General features: G+C 38.5%; 2 protein-coding genes across 4 annotated transcripts; one reads left to right on the plus strand and one right to left on the minus strand.

Moving 5' to 3' along the window:
- The first annotated feature begins 5,332 nt into the window (after positions 1-5,332).
- Positions 5,333-12,671, plus strand: cmc1 (C-x(9)-C motif containing 1). Its single transcript, XM_020655010.3, has 4 exons — positions 5,333-5,447; positions 5,845-5,937; positions 11,709-11,799; positions 11,879-12,671. Exons 1-4 carry the CDS (start codon positions 5,420-5,422, stop codon positions 11,997-11,999), a joined length of 333 nt encoding a protein of 110 aa, XP_020510666.1. The 5' UTR covers positions 5,333-5,419; the 3' UTR covers positions 12,000-12,671.
- Positions 12,672-14,478: 1,807 nt separating this feature from the next.
- On the minus strand, positions 14,479-26,731 carry azi2 (5-azacytidine induced 2). Of its 3 annotated transcripts, none has more exons than XM_020655017.3 (8): positions 26,582-26,731; positions 23,536-23,779; positions 22,806-22,922; positions 22,461-22,560; positions 21,557-21,690; positions 21,101-21,165; positions 19,196-19,320; positions 14,479-16,750 (listed from the first exon to the last, which is right to left on the minus strand). In XM_020655017.3, the coding sequence occupies exons 2-8, from the start codon at positions 23,752-23,754 to the stop codon at positions 16,320-16,322; spliced, it is 1,191 nt and encodes a 396-aa protein (XP_020510673.1). In that variant the 5' UTR covers positions 23,755-23,779; positions 26,582-26,731; the 3' UTR covers positions 14,479-16,319. The 3 variants fall into 3 exon arrangements, with proteins under 3 accessions (XP_020510673.1, XP_020510671.1, XP_020510672.1); XM_020655015.3 differs by having other exon boundaries at positions 22,455-22,560; XM_020655016.3 differs by lacking the exon at positions 26,582-26,731 and adding an exon at positions 25,769-26,522 and having other exon boundaries at positions 22,455-22,560.
- Between the last annotated feature and the right edge of the window lie 587 nt (positions 26,732-27,318).

Consider the following 27,318-nt stretch of genomic DNA (forward strand, 5'->3'; position numbering starts at 1 on the left):
ACATCTCTCGCTGAGAGGAAGACGAGACATTACTCTTGTTCCGATTTCATTTTATGAGGAGGAGAAAAAAAAAAAATGTGTCTGCATATAGTGAGAGGAACTGATGAAGATCTCTGATCATTGTGTGCAAAAAGCTTTGATTCAGTCCTCTGTATGTGTAGCAGATCTATACCAAGGCATACTGACTTTAGGATTCAGAGTCACAAATGTGGTTTTCCCATGAGCACACACACACATACACACACCGATGCACATATGATGTTACTTCTGAGATGTTATAAAAACTTCTCTTTTATCCATTAAAAAACTATCGATCTTGTGCTTTGCCTTCTCTACTTGATGGGTTTTTTTTCTGTCATAATGGAAAGTCTCCCCCGCCATTTCTCCAGCCTATTCTTCATTTGGAGTAATTATAGATGGAGAGGTAAAAGATGTTTTTTTTTCCCCCTTTTCTTTTCTCCTTCCTGCCTATCTTCTATCCTCTCCCCTGCGTGCATTCAGAGGAGCTCTCACCACTGCATTCTTATTAGGGACATGTCTGAAAGGCTCCCGCAGCATGTGGTGTCCTCTGACCATCAGCTACGGCTGCTTATTGTTGGCATTAACAAGCCAAGCAACCGAGGATAGCTTTTCAACAGGTACAAACTTTTCCTTTTAGATAATTAACCGCATTCAGACACTCAGTGTAGGTAATGTGGGTGCAGAAGCCTAGAGAGGATCATACACAAGGAAAAAAGGGACAGAGAAAGGAGAGAGAGATGGAGAAAAAACTTGATCAAAAAACAAGATGTTCTCTTTGGTGTTGTTTAGCGCGAGTGGATTCTATACCAAACTCCTATTCAAATGGTGTGGTCTTCATTTCTGCTCTCCTTGTTGTCCTCCCCACCGTCCACTTCATCTTTTTTTTTTTCCATCAAGATGGACCGTGTAATGAGGGAAAACTCTGGTCATTGTGGGACGGTCAAAGGTTTGCTACCTTAATGAATGGGAGAAACACAAGAAGTGCTGAATGCTCCGCCTCGCTCCTGTTTGCCTCGCCGCAAAAGCCCCAGGATGTCTACTGAAGAAGGCCTCCTCCATCAGTTGCCGCCTCGTCTCTTGTTAAAGGGGGCAGAAAGCGAAGGCAGAGGGGAAAAGTAATTTTCTTCTCCTGTCTATCCATTCTTTGGGTGGGTTTCTTCCACTTTTTGCTGTGTACTTTCATAAAGCTTATAATTATCTTGGCGAGAGCCCCTCAAGCGAGAACGAATGGGGCCTTTGTACCATTCTCTCTTCAGCCCTCTCCTGTTTCTGGCAAGATGGAAGTCATATTAACATTTGGTCTTCCCCTTTTACAGATGCAGTGAGAAAGCCAGATGTGTCTCCTGTAAAAGAAGCCTTTCAACAACTTAGTCTCAAAAACATGTTTTTCTGAATCACTGCTGAGCCAGTCAGAACAGGAAAAAACGCAAATGCAGTCATTGGAAAAAACGTTAGCGTGCTGAGCATTTGAATTGTTTTGTCTTATTTTTATGTGCTGGCAAAACAAAGGACTGTGAAAATGATATTCTCACACTTTACTGTTGCTCTTTTCTGAAACACATAAAGCCCTCAAAATCCTCAACCAGTTCAAAAACAACCACAAGTCAATCTCGCAGTATCTCTTTTCATACACCTGTCATCAGAGATCACAGGTTAAGGGATCTTAATCTTCCCCTCCACCATTTATGCACAATGTACCTTTGCTCACCTACCCCTCCCTCCCTCCAACCCTCAATCCCTCTGAACTCCATCCCCAACTCTTCCGACTGATTACTCCTAATGTAATTTTAATTAAAAACGGTGGTGTCAAAGGGTTTAGCCTGCCTGAGAAGCGGGTGCAGATTGTGGCACAGTGGCAGACCCCTTCACTTGCATGAGAGGAAATGCATCCTGACATCACTCGGGTGGTGCCAACACGACCAGAGCCAGGTTCAGCAAAAAGGATCCACGGCCTATTTCAATATAACGGTAGAACTTTCTTATGGGTGATTTATTGTGGTAATTCAATTAATGCTGCACCCCTGTATCAATTGGATTAAGGAGTTATATATGCATACTTAAATATATTCTAAATATCCTTCTTGTTCTGTGCCACATCAGGTTGAGGTAAAAGAGCAACTTCAGCAAGCAAAAACATTGGAGAGATTGTTGACTGATTTGACTTGTAAGCAGTCATTATCCATCACACATCGTCAAGCAGAATTAAAATGTTACAATCCAAAAACAAACCAGAAGCCACCAAGCTGCGACCCACTCTCATTTAAAAATACACATAGTTGACATTGACGTTAATCCCCTCAGCTAAATTTCACAGAGGTGACCTGTGAAGGTGCCCCTCAGCAGGACTCAACAGCAGAGGTCTGCCTGTAGGTTTGTAATCCCCTCACCCTAGTCGTTGGATTATCTGCTCTCCATCGACCCTGAAGAGGCTCCCCGTGTTTCGGGTTTAAACACTCTCAGAAATCTCATCTCCACACCCCATCTGCCGGCCGTACAACGTCTTGGGAGCCACGGAGACTGAGGAGTGGAGACTGATGCAGCAGTGGGGATCTTCTCGCTGCGGCTGTTTGAAGGGGTAGAGAAGCCTTTAGAAAACACATGGTCTGCTCATCATTACTTTAAGAATCAGTTCTGGTTATCACATGTTACTGTCCTTTGTGATAGTATCTGTCCTAGTAGGCCTACTTGTTGCAGTAAAGGTTCTTCATGCTTGGCTTAACTCTTTTCCTTCCACTTTTAACACTGCTTTTAGTAAACTTCACATTGATACATTTAAGTTTAGGACATATGGTACATAAATCATACTTGAGGATCTTTAATGCAATAGGTGTCAGGGACCCTTTACATTCTCTGACAGGGGCCATGTTTTGAGGCCATCAGTGGACAGTTGGAGGAGCTGGTGGTTGTTCCCTGAGCACTGAGGCATGTTGTAAGAGGGTTTAACTTTGCTAACCTCCTTCTGCCAGGTTCATGGGGCCCTGCTGCTTGGGTAATATTGGATCAGTGTTGGGAGCCCTTGCTCCTGCCATATCAACCAGCATGCTACCTGGGGGAGTGAGCACTTTCCACTATGAAACCAACTGTGCTTGATGCATGCATATTTGCTCTACTCCTCGTATACATGATTGAAGTTATATGGTCTTTATCTTGAACAGTATTTAACATAAAATAGGCTTTAAATGTACATGCATTTACATTTTTACTCTTTCATGATACACAATACAATAACGTGAGAGTTTAATCAGTTCTTTTAAATGGGAAACAACAAATACTTCCCCAGGTGTTAGTATTTGTATCTTTAAAGGCTGACCTCCGTCTTTTAAAATACAAACCATACTTGGTATGGGCTAATGCTTTTCTTTTCTCAACTTTACCATTACTGAAAAAAACTGAAACCCCTCAATAGTTCAAGCCTGACATTAATAAGAATCTAGTGTTTTGTTTTTATATATTCTCCACTCATCAACAGTTGTAAAGAAAAAGTGTAAAATGTGTATACAAGAACACTATCAAAAATAACGAAAGGAATCCATTTAGAGAATTATGCAGGCTGCAAAAAAAATATTTTCAAGATACTATGTATTCTACATAGATAAAGACGCTATTCTTGATTATGAATAATAACAACAGTTTGAGTAAAGCGACTTTGCATAAAAGATAAACAAATTCATCTTAGTAACATCTTAGATTGCTTTTGTATACGCATTGCATTTTCTGTTTGCTGCATGTGTGTATCCATGTGCATTTTTAAGGACTAGAACAAATTATTTCATCTTTGTTTTTAAGTCATCATTAAGGAATCAGATTTTTTGTTGCCAAAAAACATATACAATGATTTTTTTTTTCTAATGCTTCATTTGAACCCCTCAAAAGGCTAAATGTTTTTTCTCTGATTTGGATTTCGTCTTTCCCACAATTTAATACATGTATTTCTGCCACTGTAATAATTCGCACCAGCTCCACTTGGCCTTGTTGTGGAAATTTGACAATTGCAGTTTGGAGAGATCTGCTGACATTAAAACCTGCAGATATCTACCTGATGAAAGAAGAAATGGAAACACAGTTTAATGTCTGTTTGTGTAAAGAGTTTAAAAAACATATGCAGTGAATGCAGGTAATGGCTTGTGGTTTTGTTTCTTCTTCCTAGACTTTGATTTGAAGATGAAAAAAGTGCTTCACTGTAGAGGAACGTGGCAGCTGTAAGGCCAGAGAGCCGTGAGAACTTCAGGCAGAAATGTTAGACATTCACTATATCCCCTTTGCTGGTGGCAACACATACACCTTCACAGGCGTGAAGGCGCACTGGGTGTGTATGTGTGGTTTGGATGTGTAGGTGAGCAGCTTACACCTGCTTCTTACCTAAAATTACAGTCTCATTATATGTGTGAATCCTGACCTTTGTTTTCGGACAAAAGAACAACATCTAACATCAGGTGTGTTAGTGTGTCTGTCTGAGGGTGTACCTGTTCCTATGTCTGAACAGGTGTATGGGATCCAGACAGCCAGTCCTTCACACAACTGACTGTGGTCAGGCACCTCATGCAGTCTGTGGTGCAGACTCACAAACATTGTGGTTGGATGTTGATTCACTTTCAGAGGAGCATTTTATTCACCTTTGTGATGGCTCTGTTCCGCTCTTGATCCAAGTAGCAATACACTGGTATGCATTTAAAAATGAAAACAAAACAAAAAAAAATGCATTTTTTACTTTTTAAATTAAACTATTTATAAATTAAATTTCACAAAACTAAAGTAACATATTTTAGCTAATACTTAAATACTTTTGAATAGACATTGGTCAAACACAGATTACAGCTGTCACTGCCCATATACCAAATGAATTGGGACATTGGGGATTTGTAAAACTATTAACAAGTAAACTGGTTCTCACTGAATTAACTTGTGATATGGTTAAATTTCATATTATTTAATATCGATATTATTTCACAACTTTAATCATGATGCTTTTGCAACAAAATCACTCACATAACATAATAAATTATGATTATGATTATTATTTGTATTATTATTATTATTATTAATAATAATACAAATAATAATAATAATGTATTCATCATTTATTTTTATTATTATAATTTTGTATTACATTAGAAAACGTGTTTATTATTATTATGGGTCACTGTCAATATAAAAATGTAAATTTAACTTAATTATTCCGTCTTTGACAGCACAAATATGAACTTCAGAGTGGCAAGGTTTCCTGCCGTGCCTGGGAAGGTTTGGTGTTGAACGACAGTCGGTTTGTTTCGGTCTGTCCGAATGTGACTCTGGGATTTGTAGTTTTTCACACCGCGTAACGACGTCAGCGGAAGTATTTACCACGTACGTAAAATAGCCAGCTAGGTCACATTGCTTGTGTTTTGTAAGGTTTGAAAACATGGCTACAATGGAGGCAGCAATTACAGGTATTTTATTCTTCTATTGTCTTAAGGGCTTTACTTCTTTCATCAAATAACGTAACAAGTCCGCTCTTTGCAAAGGTTTATTCCTTCCCGAGCATCCAGGAAAGACTACAGACTCGGTACTGCCTTCTCGTTAGCTAGCTATGTAACCTCAAGTTGCTTACATGATCACTATGATGTTTATTCATGTTTCCACTTAATATAGGATAACTTTAGCGCCTTCTATAACGGGTTTAAGTTGACTTTTTTTCATACATTCGGTCTTTTTTATTCATTCATTTTTATAAATAACAGTGACTTATATAAAGTTTAGGCTAAAACAAATGTGGGCTAATGACGATGCTCATCAGTTACAATGGCTCACCTGCGTTTCTTTCTTCCTTTTGCCCTTCATCTTTAGAGGACATCCAGTTGAGGCATGTTGAAAAAGATGTCCTCATTCCAAAGATGATGAGGGAGAAAGCCAAGGAGCGCTGTGTTGAGAAAGTTGAAGGTATGTGTTTGTGAGACTGATGACATTGAACATCTTTCCTACACCAAAGGTAATAATACTATTGTAGGTAAGACGCACAGGTTCACAGCCTTCCAGCAGGCACTGCTATGTATTTTACAATCAAGGCTCATAAGAATGATTTATAAAAGTAATATCACCTGTGTATTTTTGTACAGCAAGTCAAAATGTCTTCTGTCAAAAAGGAAAATCATATCAGTTTCCCAAATAAATTAAAAACTCTTTTCAGGTCACAATAAAACAATTGAAAGGTAAAATAGACTACAGCCCGATTCCACTCTTCCTTTTACCGGTCTTTCAATCTCATTTCAGCCCCTTAATAATTGTACACACATTGCATGGGAATGACATGCACGACATATCAAAACAATGCCATGTGCTCTTACATTGTACAATATTGTGATAACAATATGAAGTGAACAAACAAATAATACAACTACAAGTAGATACAATTCACATTTACTATGTTTATTTACTTTTATTCATTTCACACTATGCATGTGTTTGCAACGTGTTACTCTTAATACCAATTAAATCCAAAAAGCAGTTTTTTCACCAGGTAATTGAGCTGCCTTTTTAAAAAATAATAATGAATGGGTAGCTGGTAGATAAGGTCGGTAATAATGGCCGTCAACACAGGGCGCTGTCTGATAGTTAAATGTACTCACGTCACATTTTGAGTGAGAAAACATTGCTTAATTACATAAACATATTTTTCCTATTTATTGCTATGAAGTCAGACTTTTGCTGTGTTGTTTTATTGCATATGCTTATTTGTGATAATGATGAAATTGCCTTTTATTGTATAACCATAATTGAGAATTTTGTAAACCATCTATAGCACAGTATATTTAGCAGCAGATTACATTTTTTGATTTGTTGTTCTTGTTTTATTTATTCAAGATATTGACACCACTTGTGCCAACTTTTCTTGGTACACAGATTCTATGTTTACGTGGGAAAGCCAAGATATTACTTTTTATTTAAACTGCCTTTCAACACTTCTTCTCACCTCTCTGTTTATGTAACAGTTACGTTTCTAGAAGGGAAATGTGCTTTTTAACGTGTGTATGCTTTCTCCACCTTAAGAGGAATACTAACACTGGGGTATGTTACCAAAGCCCAAAAACATGCTCATAGCATTCACACTAATGATTCTTTGAGGAGTTGTTGGGAAAAACATGAGAAAACAAAAGACTCTAAACAGCATGCACGCTAAATATTCACTCTGGAACAGCTGTAAAATAAAAGAATTCCTGGAAATCCAAACAGCATGTTGGACAAATGAACTTAAGATTTATTATTTTGTTCTGATTAATGGTTTAACATTTCCTTCAGAAAGGATCCCAGAAAATGCTTCCAAGTTTGAATTAATAAATTGCAACCTATTCTTTATGTTGGAATATTTCTGACACATAAAACACAACACAGCTAAACATCATTATTGCTATTAATGAAATGCACAGGAAACCTAAACAAAACTATCACTCCAGGTAGGGCTGAGCGATATGAAAAACAATGTTATGATAATAAAAAACATTTCATATCAGTCGATGTGGATAATTATCACGGTAAAGGTCAAATCTTTATTTCTTTCAAAATGAAAGGCTGATTTTTTTTCTCCTGAGTGAAAGTTTAAGAAACCAGAGGGTTGATTGTGGTTAAACTATTCTTTATTTTCAGAACATGACAAACTCTACATGAACTGAGGAACGTTTCAGTATCATGAGCACAGTGCATGGTGATGGAAAATGCTTATATGACAGTTTCCCGCTGTGCAGTAATACCTATATATGTATGTATGCAGGGTCCGAAATTAACACCCGCAAGGTAGATTTTCCGTTTGGCGAGTACTTGTCAGAGGGCTATCCGCCACAGGGCGGGTAAATGTTTCATCAAAAAGTCATAGAAACTATAAAACTAAGTATTCATTGCGTTTGATGTAGCCTAGCTGCAGCTACTTTTCCCTGCTCCTCTCTCTGCTGTCATGACTGTCTGTGAGCATCGCGGGGCACGCTGAGACACACCAACATACACCGCAGCACAAAAGCACACACACACACACACACACACACACACACACACACACACACACACACACACACACACACACACACACACACACACACACACACACACACACACACACACACACACACACACACACACACACACACACACACACACACACACACACACACCGGAGCGCCAGCCACCACGCGCACCTGTTTACTTCTAGTGCTGAAGCACGAGAACACTGCAGTCGACTTTTCTCCGTTCACTCTCTCCGTGTCTGCAGCTAACTCAGCGATAGCATCGTAATAAGTGTGTGAACATCTCCACACAGACTCTGTGAAACAGCGCTGTGTTACAAACACTTTAGGTATCCTAGCGGACGCTAAATGCACGCTCCACTTTTCTCTTCCATCACGTGCAGCAGGAGCAGTCAGAGATATACGTCCACTAATGAGCAGGCTGATTATATCATTTATAATCAGGATTAAACTTGTTTTGAGTATTAATATTTTTTTTTTCTCTGATGGATTTTTGTTTTTAGTCTGTAATGTTGTAATGCAGGAGCCGTTCAGAGGGGAACCTCAGAGGTTTAAATTGATCAAGCATTTGTGATAATTACTTATCACAATAAATAATCGTTATTGTTTTATCGCCCAGGCCTAACTCCAGGCAGTGATGTAGGCTGTGTTAACTTGATAGCAACCTAGTCACTTCATCCAAATCCAAATGTTGCTTTCCTTTTAACACAGAGAAATTTCTATGGTATATTTTAAAAGGGTAAAAGGGTAAGTGGATATTTTCTTTTTCATAATTTCTAGTAATGTAGGACGAGGCCATTTTGCATAACATCGGCTAACCTTTCATCTGCATGGAAATGGTCTCTGCAGCTTTGCAGTGCAGCAACACATGAATCAGATGATGACGATGATTGTGTGGTTTTTAGAAATCTGACAAGTCTCTTTGAGCCAGGGTGTTCTGCTAACTCTGAGAGACAATGCAGCCTGAAGTGATGGGACAGACAGTGGCTGTGTGGGTAGTGGAAACCCCCCTCACATTACTAGCTTCTTGTCCCACTCATTTTCACACCTCCACGCTCGCCCTCTGTCATTTCATTCTGTATGATTGTGTCTGCACTGGGCTCTCTCATGTGTGTATGATTCTGTTCTGTGAAAAACAAAAAACTACATGCACGTTTTCCTGTGTTATCTCACTTGCATATATGCCTCCAACACCCTGTGTTTTGTAGGCATTGTTGTTGATGCAGACATGCACAAATGACCTCTACACAACTTCTGTCTATAGAAGTGAATTATTGGAACAACTTAAAAAAAACTCAATAAGCATCTCATTTCAGGATTGATTGCTATTAAGCGTTTTCAAAACTTAAATTTAAGTTGGCCATTTCATTTAAGTACACTGCTCTGTAAGAAAATAACTAAATGGAAATTCTGATAATTCCTAGGGGCTCTGAAATATTTGAATTTACTGTTTCATCATTCATTCATTTCATTATTCAGAAAGCAAAATCTGTCTCAATATTACAAAATGTGTTCTCCTCTCTAACTAATTCAGTATCAGAGATTCATCATTTTTTTTTATTTCTCTCAAAAGATGCATCCCTCCCTCAGTGTTTTAGCCTCTAGCTTCTTACCAAAGCACACTCTTGTGTCTCAGAAACAGCCTTAAGTGAAAGAATCACACCTTTCTTTGAAAAGGCCTCCTCTGACATTAAACTAGCCTTATAGCTTTGTCGTTTGTGTCGCTGCGATCTGAAAGGCAACCCTCTGCAGCCTCTATGAGTGCCATGGGACAGGGATGAGGCGTTTGCTGATTAGATTAGTTGCACTGTTCTGCCCCTCTAAATTGGTTTTTGCGGATGTTTTTTCACATCTGCATTCTGATGAAAGTATCTGTGTGATAACCATACTGATGCCACTGAACACGGTGATTATGATATCAGTTGTTTGAAAGCAGACATTGGAGGGCAGGGTTCTTTAATTAAATTCTCGAGAAGGAGCTTGCTAACAAGGTGAAGGCTCAGAGTCCTCACCACCTTGTTTACAAAGAAGACCTTGGACGTTTAATCTGGATTTAGCACCAGACAAGACACAAGGCTGTTTTTCAAACCACCTACTATACTAGTAGTACGTACTGATTTGGCCAAAATGCAGTTTGCAGTTCGCGAACAAATGCAGAAAAACCTGGATGTTGTACTGACTGGGGAAAAATCTACAGTATGCATCAGACCAGTCTCCCTCGCATACTGTTTACCACAATGCAAAGCACCATGTCAGAGATTGAAGTGACGGGAAATTATCACAATCAGACCAAACCAAACAAACACCCCACCAATTATATATCTTTTTAATAATCAAAATCATTCAAATCAAAATGAATCAGTTGTGGATACTACACTGTAGTGACGTTTCCTGTCAGCTGGGCTGTTGTTAACTTTCCAAGACTGTTAACCAGCTTAGCCGAGCCGGGCATACTGCAAAAATAACCACCGTCTGGCAGTCATACTACATACTAATATCGACCACAGCATGCAGAAAGCACTGCATACTGCATTTGATTGTAGTATGTAGTAGGCGGTATTGAAAAAAACCCACAGTGTCACTGATTTATCCTTGTCAGTGGGCTTTCGAGCTAGATTAACAATCATTATTTCATAATTAAGTCTTTATCTTTTTCCCCATTGTTCATTTAATTATATAGATTTTCAAATGTTAAATACATTGCAAACTGTATAGCAGACAGGGAATTGGATAGGTGTCCATATTTATTTGAATCTTTAAAAGCTTCAGGCCTTTTCAATATGATCCTTCTATACAACTCACATCTTTACAAACCCGCCATCATTATAGGACAATTCTCCAGTCTCTTGTGGTTTTCTTAAATCCACCTTATGATATCATTCGGCTTTTTTTGCTCTTGGCCCCCACGTTTGACATGAAGGTTAAAACCTCTAAAGAAGTCGTGCAGCCATTATGTCCTCCTCCTAAGTTTTGATCTTTGAAGGTTGAAGCGCCCCCCCCACACACACACACACACACACACACACACACACACACACACACACACACACACACACACACAGCCATTGTGGACACCTGTCCATTTGCCAGGCAAAAAGGCAAACCAGCATATGTTGCAACGATGGAAGCGGGCAAACAAATTGGTTCAGATATAACTGATTTTACCCTGACCTAATAAGCCTCAGCATTTATCTAATAAGCTCCACAGCCAGAAACGTATGACCCCTGTTGAATAAACCAATAAACTAAATTAAACCCATAGCTATCACTGTCAGACAGTCAGGCATGAAACAGAACTTTATTTGTCAGAACTAGTCGTGTAAATATTTGCAGGTGGTTGGTTGACTGTTTTAAAGCTTATGTGGAAGCTGGGCAACCTCAAATTCCATCCTGATCTCACTATAGCTCATTTCTAGTTTAACTCCTGAAACATGGCTTACAGCTTGATAAAGGGCTTGGTAACGTGACCTACGACTGGTCCTTCTTGTGGGGTGGAGTGCTAAGATGAGGCCCACCTCAGCCTGCTTGTGGCTCCATGTTTTATATCTGGGCTTGGACTCCAGGATGGCACAAGGGGAAAGATGTGATACTAATACTGTAGATTCAACGTAGCTTTTATGAATTCATTTATGCTATGGCCCGTTTCTCTTTTGTGCTAGATTCACCCTCTTTGACACCTTTTTTCTCCACCTCCTACAGCCTTCAACCACTGCTGTAAAGAGTCTGGTTTCTTCATGGTGTTTAAGTGTCGAAAGCAGAACGCTGCACTGAAGGATTGTCTGACAATACAGTGAGTATTTTACAGTTTCTTCCCCCTGAGGCCACATTCATTCTGGAAAATAAATACTGTACCTTCTGTCTTCCACCAGCTACAACGACCCTCATTTCTTCGAGGAGTGTAAGCAGGAATACATCAGGGAGAAACTGGAGTTTATGAGGACAGGGATCCCAACAAAGAACAGGAAACAAAAAGTCCCAACAAGCATGTAATAAACACAATGGTGCTCCCACAAAAACTGACCTCATTAAAGGAGCAGTGTGCGAGGCTCTGGCCAGAAATGGCACCAAGTCTACCAAGAACATGTGGTCATACCTAAGAACTTAATTCTTATGAAGCCACAAGCTTGTGCATTTTATTGAAATGTGTTTAATTTTGACTGAAACTACTTTGGTATGCAAGAGAGATTCATAATCAGAACGTCTACTTTTCATGTTCTGTATATTTGCAAATGTTCTCCATCAGATTATCTGAATGATCTCCTTCACAACATCTGAATCTGCAGCATTTACAAAGCATATACCCATTATCTTACTGGTTGATAGAACAAAAATCCCATCAAAGTACAGCCAGCTCCTGTATCTTAACCTTAACCTGAATTACTTCAGAATACAGTCAGACATTTGGTAATGGTTGAAATATGCTGATTACAGTGTTGTACATAAAATTAGAGCGTAGGTGTTAGGATACTCTTGCTTGTTTCTTTTGCTTGATCTGTCAGTTTGGTAAATCACCTGCAGAAAACAAAGAATTTCAGAAGGATTTGTGCACTTATACAATGTAAGAGAAATGATTTCTTCCATTCATCCATGAGCTGTCTGTGTTCATATGACTTTTGCAGTGTAACGTGGAATTGTAAATAAAAGATATTCAGTAGCAGTAAATGGTGTACGAGTGGTAAATGAGGAAAAAAAAACTTAAAATGTTATGAATGCAGTTTGTTCCAGATAAACTAATCACCTCTTCTTTATTCAGTCAAAAACAAATGCCTTTATTACTCAGAGGTTGGACATTCTCTGCACTTATGATAATGTTAATAGTGATGATTACCAGGCATCTAACTTTAAATCTGTATTGTGTTTGTTAGTTCAAATGAAATATATTTAATTTAAACATAAAATAATATATTTAATCAATGTATTTTGTTATTATTTAGCTCGCTTTGCCTTATATAAGCAAAGCTTTGTGTTCTTTTTCCATTATTTTGTATTTCTATGTATTTTGTGCAGCAGGGTGGTGCAGTAGTCAGCGCTGTCGCCTCACAGCAAGAAGGTTATTGGTTCAAATCCCTTGTCAGAGCAGGGCCTTTCTTTGTGGAGTGTTTTCCCTGTGCGTGTGTGGGCTCCCTCTGCCTTCCTATCACAGTCCAAAGACATGCCACTTAGGTTAAGTGGTGACTTTAAAATGTGTTCCACTGTTTGTCTCTATATATCAGCCCTGTGATTGACTGGCGACCAGTCCAGGGTGTACCCCGCCTATCACCCAATGACAGCTGGGATCTGCTCCAGACCCCCATTTATTTGCAAATTGATTCAGAATGGAAGCTGTAAACTGATATTTCTTTTAGTAATTACTAAGTAATGTCTTTTCTGTTAACATTTTGTTTTTTAATTGTCATTTACATGACGCAGACTGATCAAATAGACAGAGGACTTTATAATTCATCAAGGGGAAATTGATTTACCTATAAAGAGATGTGATGGGGTAAACGTGTCTCACTAAACAAAGTGTAGAAGTTAATGGCTGTGGTTGGAATTATTTTTGTGACAGCAGAATTAACTTCACAGTTATCATCTTTGGATTTGAATGAAGTTAGTTGGCTTACATTATATTGTTGAACTATGGTGGCTGGGACTGCAAACACTTTTGAATTTTTTTTTACATTTTATAAAACAAAATTACAAAATGCTTTTACCAAGGACAAAACACATTTACATTTGATAAAACAAATTGAAAAGATGTGAAACGCTTACAAGCGCTGAGACACTTCCAGTATTTGGTACACTCCCTTTCCATCAAGATTCTGTCGTTTGTACATTTTTGTTGGGGACTGTTTAAAATGTTCTGCCACTTGTAAATTTTTCTCAGCTTTTGTAAAAGTGTTTCAGATCTTGAACATTTTTTTTTTGTCCTCGGTAAAAGTGGTTTGGGTTTTGTCATTTTTTTTAAATAAAATGTAACAATTATTTTCAAAATGTGAATTTGTCTCAAGCTTTGTAAACGTGTTCCACACTTGGTAATTGTGTTTTGCACTTCCAAGCCCCCTTATTGAACTGATAAGAAAATTAGGATATATATTTTATTAACCAATGTATTTTTTGGTTATTTCATTTGTTTTTAAATAAATATTTTTTTTTCTTACTCCTGAGGCACTCCTGAGGTTTATTACAATATAACTCAGGGGAAAAGTGGCAAGTAATCACATTGAGGAGGCAGTACTTGAAGTTGAGCCTTAAAAACTGTGATAAGAACCATTGTTTATTATTAACATGTTCCTCAGAAGTGCATTTACTATGGCAGCCTTGTGATGGAGAGTGGGCATTGTCTTTTTCTGTTAAGGAAAAAGGTTGTAGAATAAATGTCTCAAGACAAGAAGTCAAAAGATGTTATTGTTGATTATAGCTGCAAAGTAGCATCACAGAGCATCATTGTTTAAAATCTGCATAAAAAATAAGAAAACTCACAGTCACCTCCTGTCCTTTAGTTTAATTGATCATATTTACAAACAGTCTGAAATGCAGTAAATCTAAAATATAATCCATATCTACTGTACATTGCATTTTGGTTTGCAAATCGTTTACAGAAGTATGAAACTACTGCTGTAAAATAACATTTCTTAGAAATTAACAAAAAGACCAGACCACAGTTATCATGAAACAGACTGAAAAAAACAAAAACAAAAAACAACCATGGGTCTTGGTGATTTGTGCACCTACTTTTCAAGTCAGAGCTCACATTTCTTTCTTCACGTTAAGAGACTTATTGTCTCACCACCACCGCAGACGACCCGTATACACATCAGAAGTCTAAAGAAGTGGAGAGAAAAAAACAAAACATCCTATGGTTTGAAGTGCAAAACTGCATTTGGCAAAGTACTGAAGCCCACCATTTACATTTATACAGGTTCACACCTTCTCCCCTCCAGGCCTCTTATCCTCTAAGCATGTGTGTCCCTTTTGTACATACTTCAATTGTTCATACTTATCTGACCCTAAAAAAAAAAAACCTTCCACAATAACCTACGTCTTACTGCAAAAGAAGTGCATCCTAGATTAACATCAGCACAGTACAGAGTTAAGATACATGTTCTGCAATTTTGAATTATCCACAAACCTTACCAGGTTTCCAACTTATTACGAGTTTCAAATAAGAGATTGTATGTATGAGGCCTATACAGTGAGTCCTTCACATTTTAAGTCCTACAAAAATGCACAGCCTTACATTGACTGGCATGTTTGCAACAGAGAAAAGAAAAAACAACACAAAAGAAATGTTCAGTAGTTCTGAGTGAATCGATTTTGTGAATAAAGGCAGGTTTAGAGAGGCTTGTTTGAGTTGACTAATATCTATAAAATCAACAACAGTTGAGTCTTTTCGGGTGCAAGTGAGGGTGGAGTGTTTAATTCCATAAAGCTATACTTTTTTAAAGATTTAGATATTACCTAGCCATTTAGCAATGTCCATAAAAAATACTGTCACCTCATTCTCAAATGATTCAGTAGGCCTGTACATGTTGATAACTTTGATATTGATCCATAAGATCACTTTGATCAAAGTTAAAGCTTCCAAAGGAAAAGTAAGATGTCAAAGATTTAATTTGGTATCTGAAAAAAAGTGAACAAAAATGATGGTTGATTATCCTACAGTTACTGAATGTCTGTCTCCACCACAGCACAAAACAATCACATTGAGTCTTCATACTTAAAAATATCATCCACATGATGGTGAGACATCAGACTACATACTTTGTATACTTTACAGCGATCAAATGTGAAAAGACTTGTATATAACAAATTATATTATTATGCTGTGGCCCCAGTGATCACATTAGGTCTATTATGGTGAGATGCAGATACAGGCAGGCGAACAATGCCAGCACATCGATCTGCACACACAGGCACACTGATGTGTGTATATGCACACATACACACACACATTAAACTGCTTGTATATGTGCATAAAAGGACACATACACACGGGACAAAGTATTTATTTCTGCTAGGATTCTCATCAACTTTGTTCCTCCACAAAGTCCGATATGTTCACCGATGTGGTGTGCAGAGATGACTGATTAATGAGTTCACAGAGTCTTTACCTCGAACAAGGCCTCCTCTGGCCTAAATCAGGTCCCACATTCAGCAGGAGCAGTCCAGCCAGGAGGAGTGGTCTTATCAACTTAAGGCAGGTTAGGTGGTAGCTATGTGGCAGAGTTGGAGAGTCCAATCATTCATCCATTGGTTTATATTTCCATCCAACTATTTTTATTCAATCATCTATCCCCCCCCCCCCCCCCCCCCCCCTCAAAATTCCCCTCAGTAGGGCTTGGTCCACTCGGCATTGGGAGGGCTCCTTGGAGTGCAGTTTCCAATAGACGAAGAGGAATTGGATGTAGCAGAGTGCCCTTCCCAGAACATGGCATCACTGGGTTTTGGGGGGCTGGGGAAGGACCGCGAGCTGTCATCCAGGGAGGCCTGGTTCAAAGGGGGCGGGGGCAGGACGACAGAGCAGGTGTCACTTCCAAGCAGAACCTCTCCTGAGCAGCTCTGGGAGGGCCAGGGTCCATTGTACCAGCAGTCCTCCCTCAGACTGTCGGGCAGAAGGGCACCTGACGGCCCACAGACCGGGGGGCAGGGGCGGCCGGAGCAGGAGGGGAGTGGGGGGGCACTAGGGGGGCGAGGCACTGACACCCGAGGAACAGCGTGGTTATTGTTCTTTTCCACGTCATCCCGACACTGGATTGGAACTGTTGAGGCAGAAAAAGAGAGTTGGGGTACAAGTGGAAGGAGGAAAGATGAAAAATAGATTAAATGTTTCCAGAATGTTTAGACCACACCCACTGTGAACACACACACTGTGAACACACCCACTGTGAACACACACACTGTGAACACACACACACTGTGGTGATGTCACTAATTGAAGCTGCAGTATTTGAACCAGTATTATATCTGTATTTAAAACAAACTAAAACAGTTATTGATGATAATATTGAAGTTACTTATTTCAACATTATGATAAGTGGACTTGGTTACACCACCTTCAACAGAGGTTTAGAAAAACCCCACAATCCATCAGGAGTATTAATGCTAAAGCTAATTACAGAGTCAGATTATATACAGTATATATCAAATATAAAAAGTGTTTAAACATATAAATATAAAATATATTTTGATTTGAGTTTAAATGAAGGAACATTTTTTGATTTGTTTCCTATGTTTAAGGCTGCGAAGAGTGTGTGTGACAACATGTGCATTCTAAGTCCTAAGCTGCCTTTTAACCGAGGTGATGGTATAAATGAAGCCATCTTTTCTTTCCTCAAACAGCAGATTGAGTTTTCCGTCTGTATTTGGCACCAGGATCGCACCTCTGTATTTATTCCTACACATATTTACTCTTGGATTAAATGTAGGGCTCTGAAGTGATTTCAAATTCCAAAGGTGTGTTCAACAAAGCTGTTGATCCCTGACGGAACAAAGGCCTCAGAGTGTAAAAACAGAGAAGAGAGGTAAAATCTCACACCATGCAGAAGGCTACATGTCGCTCAATAAAACCTCTTCACCGCGTAAAAATGACTGCCTGCGAACCAGAAAATATACTAAACAATAATGAGGTTTTGCTCACAATAACATGAATCCAGGGACACATCAGTTTCTCCTAATCTTACACACACATCATTACTTTGCAAACAAATCCTCATCCAGAGCAGAGAATCAAGTTGAAATGAGTATCTCTTCCCGCTTCTCTCCTATCCTCTCCTCATCCTCACTTCATCTGGCCACCCATGCTCCCTGCAACTCCATCCACGAGAGGGTCTCCTGGGTCTAGTATTTGAATAAAAAAGGTTTCAAAGTGGAACATTAGAAGAATACAGATGCACAATATGACTGAATGAATACATGTTCTCTCTTCTCTCCTCCTCTCCTCTTTTCTCTTCCTCTCCTCCTCTCCCCTCTCCCCTCTTTTCCCTTCTCTTCTCCTCTCCTCTCTTCATTTTCTCTGCCACTCCTGCTTCCCTTACTTCTCCCGATCTCTCATCTAAGTTACAGGATTACCCTCTTATTCAGTGGAATAAATAGGCCAAGATTTATTTTCTTGCCATATTTCAGTCTAATTTTCACCTCCTAGTCTCTTCTTCTGACACTCGGAGGGAATCAACAACAAGAGGTAATCTCTCCGAGGCTCGAATGCATCATCACAGAGGGAGAGGAGAGGAGGGCCAGACCATTTCACGATGTCCTTTATCAAAGTGCTTGAGTACTTCGATAATATCCACAGTCTTATCACACCCTTATACAAATTGCAACAAGGAGCAGCAGGAGAAATCTTCTCAGGAAGTAGTTCTTCTTCAGAAAAGCCTTCCTTTCACTGGCGAGAGGCAGCAGTAACTGAATATTGCTTTTGATGTTAGCCACAGAAGTTTCTGTCTCTAGAGAAGCAAGGTTTAAAGTCTGACTAGTATACTTTAATTAAACGTTGAACTACAAATCCTACACTATCTGAGAAACTTGGGCTGAAGATAAACTTCCCATAGTGTATTCACCTCACTTCTTCAAGTTGGCTTTGAAAGTATCACCCTTGATCCATAGCCTCCTGTTTTTAATCTATTTCATTATGTCTCCATTAATCTGTTAAGGTTTTCCAGAGTATTATGGACAAACTGCTGCTCTCAAGAGCATAGTCTGCCTGCTTATACAATCATATTGTCAAGATTTGTGTTCAAAATAATGGCGTATAAACAAAAGAACAACAGGCCTTATTCAGAGCAAAATGTCATTTATGAATAATATAGCATTTTGAAGGTTTTCAACTGTCTAATGTGAAACTGTTTAAAATACGAAACTCAGTTTTTGGTAATGAATAGAGGTAAGAGAATAATTGCCTTTTTAGTCTGAATGACATAAAGAACCTTCAAAAGATCTCAAGGATAGAGCCACTGCTCAGTGGTAACCTGTGAGACACTGCTATAAGGGGATATAGGGGCTACAGGATGCTGAACATACTGAGGAGATGTGAAAAGGGCAACAGACCTGCTGGGTTATCTCACACACCAACACTTTACAGATGGAATGATTTGAATTCAAACAACAACCACGAATGGTACCACCACATATGTGTGTACGTGTGTGTACGTGTGTGTACGTGTGTGTACGTGTGTGTACGTGTGTGTGTGTGTGTGTGTGTGTCTCACCTTGTCTGGTCTCACTGATAAGTGGCCTGAGTTTCCTGATCAGGCCAGTTTGGTGCTTCAGCTCTGAATGCAGATGTGTGACTTCGCTGCACAAAGCCTCATATGTCTGCTGCATGTTTCTCTCCCTGCAAAAGAATATTGAAATAATTTAAAATGTAATGTTCAAGGTCTTTTTTCTATTCTTGACAACACTGTATGTTAGAACAATCTGTTAAACAAATTACACTATGTGCCATTCTGCAGGCCGGAGCATCACTGGAGTACCGTTCTAATTGTGTTTTTGTTGAAGTTAAAACAATTTGTAGTTTTAAGTATTTCATTTTATATAACAAGAGAGTTTATATACAGTTTCCCTGTTTGCAAAAATTCTGAGATGTAGAACTAGGCTGCGAATTTGCTGAAAGGACGATAAATCATCATAGAATATTTAGAAAGTTGCACAAAATCCCAGAGCGGCTTGTTAGCAGGCCAGTGAAAACTGTTAATCCGTCAAATGTTTCATTTTTTTTTACTTTGTAGACAAATTTATTTCTGTCACTTACTGTGGTGATTTGAGGCCACAGAGGGTTCCACAGGTGTTGGGCAAAATCACACAACAGCACATGTTCAAATTAATCAGCAACATTGTGAGTATATTTCAGAGTCTTGCAAAGGGAAATGATTGAAGTTCATTTATAATGAATCCATTGTTGACTCAGACAGGACAAACTGTATAATGGTTTGAATGTTAAACCGACCAGTAAAATCAGCTGCATTAAAAACTAACACCACAGTTTAAAAAACAAAAAAGTGAGAGACTTTTTGGGTGACACCTTCAAACTGTCCTTTCGACACCTTATGTGGAGAAGTTAAATCTCATCAACACTTTGCCTTAACTTCACACACCTGCCTGAAAAAGCAACAACACAAAATCATGGAGCACAAAAACTGTGAAGGAATGAGAAAGCTTTTTGTGCTGCTAAGAACTAACACCATCTAAAAACTGCTGACACGTGAGACAATTAAAATGCTCCATAAATAGCTTCTTTTTTTTTCATTCAACGTGAGGGGATATTTATTTAAAGGAGATTATCCTCAATGGAAGTGTAGCTGGGAGGTGATTGTATAAGCTTTAAACCGTATACACAGTGAAACAGTGGAGTGAAAATGTAAACTATTAGCTGGTGCTGATCGGGTCTAAAGATCAGATGAGGTTATCCGCATGTCATGCAATGTTCTGCAGAGCTGCACCCTCCTCTAGTGGCCAGAGGGGGTAATTACAACACATGAAAGAAACTGCAGGTTTTAACAGTGGCATCCACATCCATTTGTGACAAGACAACTTACTAAACAGAAATGTATCTCAGAGGTTTTTTCCCAACGTGCAGCTCCTCATGTCACTTCTTTTCTTTTTTTTTTTTTTGTTGTTGCAACTTTTAAAGCGTTATTCTGTCTGCTTTTAACCAGAATACTTTGCAAATCTTTTTTATTCTAATTTCGCAGCAATAAAATGAACTGAATGCCCATTAGGTGCAATGTTAATCTGTGCCTGCAGATACTCAAAATGTGCTGCAGACATCATATTTGAGCAGACAGAAAAAGTCAACTGCTGGGTGTGCATTGAGAGCATTACATTTACAAGGTGCATATAAAAACAGGGAAAAAAAGGAACATGGGCATTTTGAAAAGGATCAATCAGATTCTCTAGCAGCCTGCTTCAAATAGTTTGTAAGTGTGTGACTTTGGAGTCTCTGATATCTGCATTAAGTATAAACTCAAACTGAGAAAGAGAATGAAGAGAAAACTGAATGGAACTTTACATTTTCATTCTTTATACTGAAGGCTGCTTATGATGACTTCCGTTAATGAAATGGTCAAGTAAACAATGTTGGAGCACTCTTTGAAGATATTCATAAAACCCTTTACCTTGCTTTATACTTGGTGTCACATGTCTGGTCCAGGTCTGGTCCGTTAAGGCCATCGAGTCCCTCCTGAAACAGAGTGAAGTGCAAAAAAGAGGGCTGAGGTGATGTCTGAAGTAGTTTTTAAGTATCTCATTTTTATTTTATGCCCTCCCTTCTCCATTTTCATTTTTATCCCTCCTACAGCCCAGGTCAGACCTTAACCCGGGACGCCAACCTGGAGGACTTTATTCCCTGTACATAGAGCGCAAACTAACCGCTAGGCCATCTACGTCCTGACTCCTTGGATTCTTTGCCTCAGCTTGTCTTTCTGCACCTTTTTCCTATTTTCTTGTTCCACATCTTTTTTTCCAAGGTTCTGCTGACGTTCAGAGCTCCTCTCTTTACTCCTTCTTGTTCCGACTGTTTCTTCTCTACTGCTCTCTCTCTACTGTCCTCCACTCTTCCCACCTTTACTTACCCCACTTCTCTCCAGCAGTCGACTGTTTTCCAGTGTCATCCTCTCTAGCTCGTCCTGCAGTTTGTGGATCTTTTGCTCTGTGCTGACCCTGTCCACCTGCCAGTAGTCCTGAGGGCTGTTCAAGCTCTTCATCACTGCACAAACAGAATGAAAAACACAATGACACTGTTATTGTTGATATCAGTGAATAACGGTTCATTGAAATACTTTCAGTAAGAAGCTCTAAACTTTACAAGAGTCACATTATTATGACTACCTCTTTGATGTTTATTTTGCTGTAGAAAGAATCCACATTTAGTAACATGTGGAAACAGTTTAATTATTATCATGACATTATAAAAAGTAAAGCTGATCTTTAATATTACACAGACGTTCAAGAAGTCTTCAGGTTTGCTTTATGCAATCAAAAGGCAGAAATACATGTTTGAAATATTCCAGTACAAGTACTGCATTCAAACTTTACAGAATTCAAACATTGGTGAGTATTTTTTTGAACAATGGAGTGACATTACCAGTCATATAATAGTTTCTAAAGTGACCTCAGCATTATTATGTTCTGTACATTACATTACTCTACTATGTCTTCTTATAGCAACAGTAAATACCCTAAATATTAAAGGTGGAGCTAATCTATAACGTTCTAATATTGTATAAGCTGGTCACAGTTTTAAATGCTAGGTCTTAAGATATTACTAACTTTATTTTTGAATATTTAGAATAAGTATAAAAAACACAATATAATGGCTTGAAAAAGAAGAACTCCCTGTGAAATGTATTGTAGGTGGATTATTAAGAAGTATACAATGGAAAAGGACAAGTACCTCAAGACTGTGCCCAAGTACAACATTGAGTAAAGCCACTGGTTGTGAATGATTACATTTTTAAATGTGTTGTCTACCTGTACCTTGGCTGGTCTCCATGTCCGTCTTCAACTGAAGCAGCTCCAGCTCTTTGGCCTGGAGTTGCTCCGTCAGCTGCCTTTCACTCTCACTCTTCTCCTTTTTCTGAGGGAGGAAGAGAGGACAAAGCAGGAATCAGCATTTGTAGAGATAATAATCAATCAAAAATCAATGCAAAGATAATGTAAGTGTTTAAAGTTTTTTTAAACATAAATATTACAGTCGAATACTTGATGTCGAGAAACTATCTAAGTCACCTAGATGAAAAAATACAGTGTTTGCAACATACTTAATCTCTGTGCCAGGCTCTAGTCAATGTGCCAAAGGTTCAAATAAATCAGTAAACTCACCAGTTTGTTAAGCTCCAGCTGCAGGTCCTCCTTCTCTATATAGATACCTCGGTAAGCACTGAAGGCCTTGTTCACATACTGGGGACCCTCCGACGGAGGAGCATCTGGCCTGAAGAGCTACAGCAACGATAGATAAAACATACAAAGACAAGATCAATCATTTTATTTCAAAAAACTCCAATATAGATTTGTTGATTCCCAGCACATCCCATCTTGACAGATGAATACTGCAGCATTTTTACAAAAGACCCTCCCTGTTTAAATATCTCACTCCATCTCTTATTTCTTTCTTTAATTCAATTTCAGGAGCCTTTTCCCAAGTGTGGTGCTGCAATGCATTGTTTGGCAATGCCGTACTTTTCTAAGCAACCTCTCTGTTTTTAGACAGTGCAGATTTATGTCTCATTGTTTTCTAGCTTTGATTATCAGCCAACAATATTAATGATGTTGGCATGCAGACTCTCCCAGAGGCAACTATTTTGGAGCGTGCTGTTGAAATCGCTGACTCTTTCCAAACTTTCTCAAAGTATTTTGGGTTTGTTCATAATTCTGATGTCTGGTGGAGATTGGAATAAAAACAATCTATGTTCATTGATAACCGCACACTCTCTAAAACTCACTCTGTAAGTTTTTAGCAGTCTCTATCTGCTTCGACTTTATTCTCCACACTATTTAAACTCTCTCTGCAATCTTCTCCCTTCCTCTCCTCCACAGTCACTGCTTTATTCACCTTATCCTCCAGCTGCTTAACCCTCTTCCTCAGCAGAGTATTCTCTCGCTCGGTGTCTCTCAGCCTCTTCTTGATGTCCTCGTAGGCTGTGACCAGTGCAAAGTGAGAGGCAACAGACTCGTCGCCGGCACACACCGAGACAGGACTCTCGCCAGCAGCGGTGTAGGCCGTCTCATGTTTAAGGATGCAGATGTCATCATCGACTGCCAGGGGCTCCATGCCTGCTCTGTAGCAGAGTGAAGACCTGAGGATTACATGAAGAGTCTCACTTTCAAAATCTATGTATCTTTTTTGATGTATGTAAGACAACCAGATGAATTAATTAAAAACACTGAACTTTGAACATAGGTAAGAATCTACTATCATAAAGCATTGGACATAACTTACTGGACGGTTATTGATTGTGTAACTTGCTTGTGACATATGAAGGGATAACCTGCCACTTTTAAGTTTTATGCATCCTTTGTATCATTCCCCACTGCAGTTTTGTTCGATGACAAATTTCACAAAGATAAAAACCACAAAGGTGACATTATTTCATAATTTATTTCTCAGGGGAAACAGGTTGTTTTTGCTTTATTCTGAAAAACAATCCTGTTTGTCTGTGACACAAAGAAACATGAGGTAAAGGCATGTTCATTCAGAGTCAGTCATCGTGATTAAAACTTAAGAGACGGCCCTTTAAATACTGTATGTTGTTTAGTTAATATAATGAAGAGTACAGTCTAGACTCTTTTTGTAGAGCATCTTGAGAAATATATACGTTTTATGTATTGGCAGTATACAAATAAATATTGATTGATAGTCTGGATTTGAAAGGATATTATTTCATTCCAGTTTAAATTTGACATGGTTAACTAATTAAAGACCTGATTGTTTGTTGTTTAAGAGCTAAACTGAGAGGGTCTATAGTGGATTCGAGCTTAGATTACAAGATGACCTCAAACAGCAGCAGGCCACGTGAGAATGAGCTCATTGCAAGGCCAACATTACAAGTACAAATATATTTCATGGCAAATTTGGATTAACATCCGTGAAGCTTCCCTCCTACAGTCATCTGAAGCCACAGACATTTCTAAAAGGTTTAAAATGTTAAAATACAGTATGTTACCATTTGTCTTACGAGTAAACATGTGCACACACATCTTAAACATTTTAATAAAAAAGACTTGGAAAACTGGACTAAAATTTGCTAAGACATTTTTCTAATATTTTGTCCACCTAATATGCTTATGTGAGAAACTCCAGTATAACATCAACACTCCTGCTACAACCAAGATAAAAACCACAGTAGAAATATTTCCTTTCTAACAGTTATACCCAAATGAAAACAGCCATGATTTGACAAAACATCGCTACAGTAGATCTGTTTTATTTGATGATCTTAGATAGTGAACGTGTATTACTGAAGAGGCTATTGAGGGTTTATAGCTCATCTTAAATGAAAATGGGTCATTTGTGTGCCCTATACATCATTGGATCAATTGATACTTGCTCCAAAATCATGTCGTGAAAACTACATGTCCAAAAACACATTATTTGATACATTTTTGATTAAAGGATAATCCTGATCACTCTCTGCACACCCTACTGGACAAACAGCGGAGCAGCTTCTCCAACAGACTGATCCAACTCCGCTGTCACAAGGACAGACACAAGAAATCTTTCTTACCGAAGGCCATGACTCTGTACAACAGCTCACCTCATGCGAGCAGAGAACTGTCATCATGATAATATCTGTCTCTCCATACTGTCATCTGTTCTGCACGTGTTAAATTTATAAATTATCCCTGCACTCATGTTCACTTCATTTGGCTGTCTACTCGCCGTTATATTGTATAGTTTCTGCTGATAACATGTCTACACTCATGCACTTTAACTTATGTCAATACTGTCCATTAACAACTCTGTTTCTGCACATTTACACTTAATCTTCCATATTTAATCTTCCTATTTAAGACTAGTAATGCTAAATAAAATCCTGGCAGTATATATTCACAACATATTCATTTTTAGTGCTTATTTACTTTGTATTTAACATTATATTGTGTTTAAATTTGCTAACATTGTGTTCTTTGCTCATATTGTGTGTTTGAACAACCTGCTGCTGTAACGCCACAATTTCCCAGTTTGGGATCAATAAAGTAATTCTATTCTATTCTATATCATGTTAATAGTTTACTTATAAATACAAAGGTAGAGTTTGATTGTGCAGAGGAGTAATAAGTCTTACCGTCACCTGAGTCAAGGCCTATTAGGATTCAGTGTTATCTCAGAGATAAATGTAGCGGTCCACAGAAACAGAGCCTAAAACTTCCTCTACACCTTCCTGCTCCTCGACAACAGAGACAGTGCAGCTGGATGATGATGTCAGCGTGCAATGATGCAGCAAACACTGAGGCTCCAAGTTTTAAACACTACAGGCCGAACATTATCCAATAAGAAGTTTAAGCAGAATCCGTCGACCGGCTCGGTGGATTTAACCCATGTTATTGATGTTATTAACCTAGAAAACCCGACGTATAAACTCTGACATTGAAGGACGAGTTCAGAAAATGGTATGAAAACGAAAGTCAACCCAGCAAGTGTTCAAAACGAAAGTCAACTTGAATCCAAAACAAGACACGTAACGTCGTGTGTAACTCAAAAACTCTCAATAAATCAGATAACAGGATTATGAAAGCAACATAAACATCCCATTTATACAAAGAGGGATTGAAGGGCAGCCGTAATCTGAATGTAAACAATCAATGAATCTCGTTTATTTATGTTGCTATTAAAGTGCTAGCTTCTGTAGCTCTTTTGTCAACCTACAAATCACCTTAAAAGGTGGTATGAAAAAGAGATTTCAGAATAGAAAACACAGATGGTAGACGATGACCAAGACAATCGTACCACAGTAACAAATATAATACATACGGTGTTTACAAAGATCGATCTGTTGTGGTGATAACAGTCAGCTAGCGCTAAGCTAACGTCTTCTGGCTATTTGTTGCTAGCTGAAGCAAAAGACAGTCGATTATTTTTAATCTCGACTTTCACTAACCGTGTTAAGATGCTGTCCTCAAAAAGGTGTCAGTTGGCAAAATAGTATAATCTTTTATTTTTGAAAAAAGAAGGCATTTTTATCGGAGAAAAACAAAGAGACAAGGCTAGTCGCTGCTCGCACCGTGTGAGAAGTGACAGGTGAGGAAACAAAAACTTCCGGGAGTCAAAGTCCTTTCAAAATAAAAGCATAATATTGGTGGAAGTGTAAAACAAAAAAATATTGCACTTTCGAGGCAGAAATTATTTCACAATTGAGTCAAATTGATCTTCTAGATATATATATATAAACAGATGAAAAAATTGAACAGTTATGCATACACTGTCTTGAGTCTGTACTCTATTAAAACATCTGAACAGTGGGGGAGAGTTAGTGTCGCACTAACAGCTTCCTGCCCTCCACATCCCAGAACATTAAGCGAACAGTAAGTACATTTAAAATAAGAGAAAATAAAAAAAGATGTGAAATAAAAACTACCCTCAAATAACTTATACGATTGACAAAGGAAAAACCATCCTTTTTTTTTTTTTTAGTTTTTTAAAATGTTGCTTACTTGAACACATCTTCACCCGATGCTGTCAAATACCACTATCAATTCCTTTGTCAGTGACAAATATAATTAACATATCATTTTTAACATAACAAAAAGATTATCTCAGTTTTATGTGCCAGTAAAGATTGGTATGTTTGTAAACATTCAGTTAGCTAGCTTACTGTTAGCTAGCTAACTTCTAATT

This window comes from Labrus bergylta, chromosome 8, assembly GCF_963930695.1.
Source record: "Labrus bergylta chromosome 8, fLabBer1.1, whole genome shotgun sequence".
NCBI lineage: Eukaryota > Metazoa > Chordata > Actinopteri > Labriformes > Labridae > Labrus > Labrus bergylta.

Excerpts from the sequence above, each read along its gene's own strand:
- cmc1 (XM_020655010.3), top strand. The coding sequence starts at position 5,420 with ATGGCTACAATGGAGGCAGCAATTACAG. Across the intron at positions 5,448-5,844 it reads AATGGAGGCAGCAATTACAG|AGGACATCCAGTTGAGGCAT; the intron begins GTATTTTATTCT and ends CTTCATCTTTAG. Across the intron at positions 5,938-11,708 it reads CTGTGTTGAGAAAGTTGAAG|CCTTCAACCACTGCTGTAAA; the intron begins GTATGTGTTTGT and ends CACCTCCTACAG.
- azi2 (XM_020655015.3), bottom strand. The coding sequence starts at position 23,754 with ATGGAGCCCCTGGCAGTCGATGATGACATCTGCATCCTTAAACATGAG. Across the intron at positions 22,561-22,805 it reads AGCTGGAGCTTAACAAACTG|AAAAAGGAGAAGAGTGAGAG; the intron begins GTGAGTTTACTG and ends TTCCTCCCTCAG. Across the intron at positions 19,321-21,100 it reads GACACCAAGTATAAAGCAAG|GGAGAGAAACATGCAGCAGA; the intron begins GTAAAGGGTTTT and ends ATTCTTTTGCAG.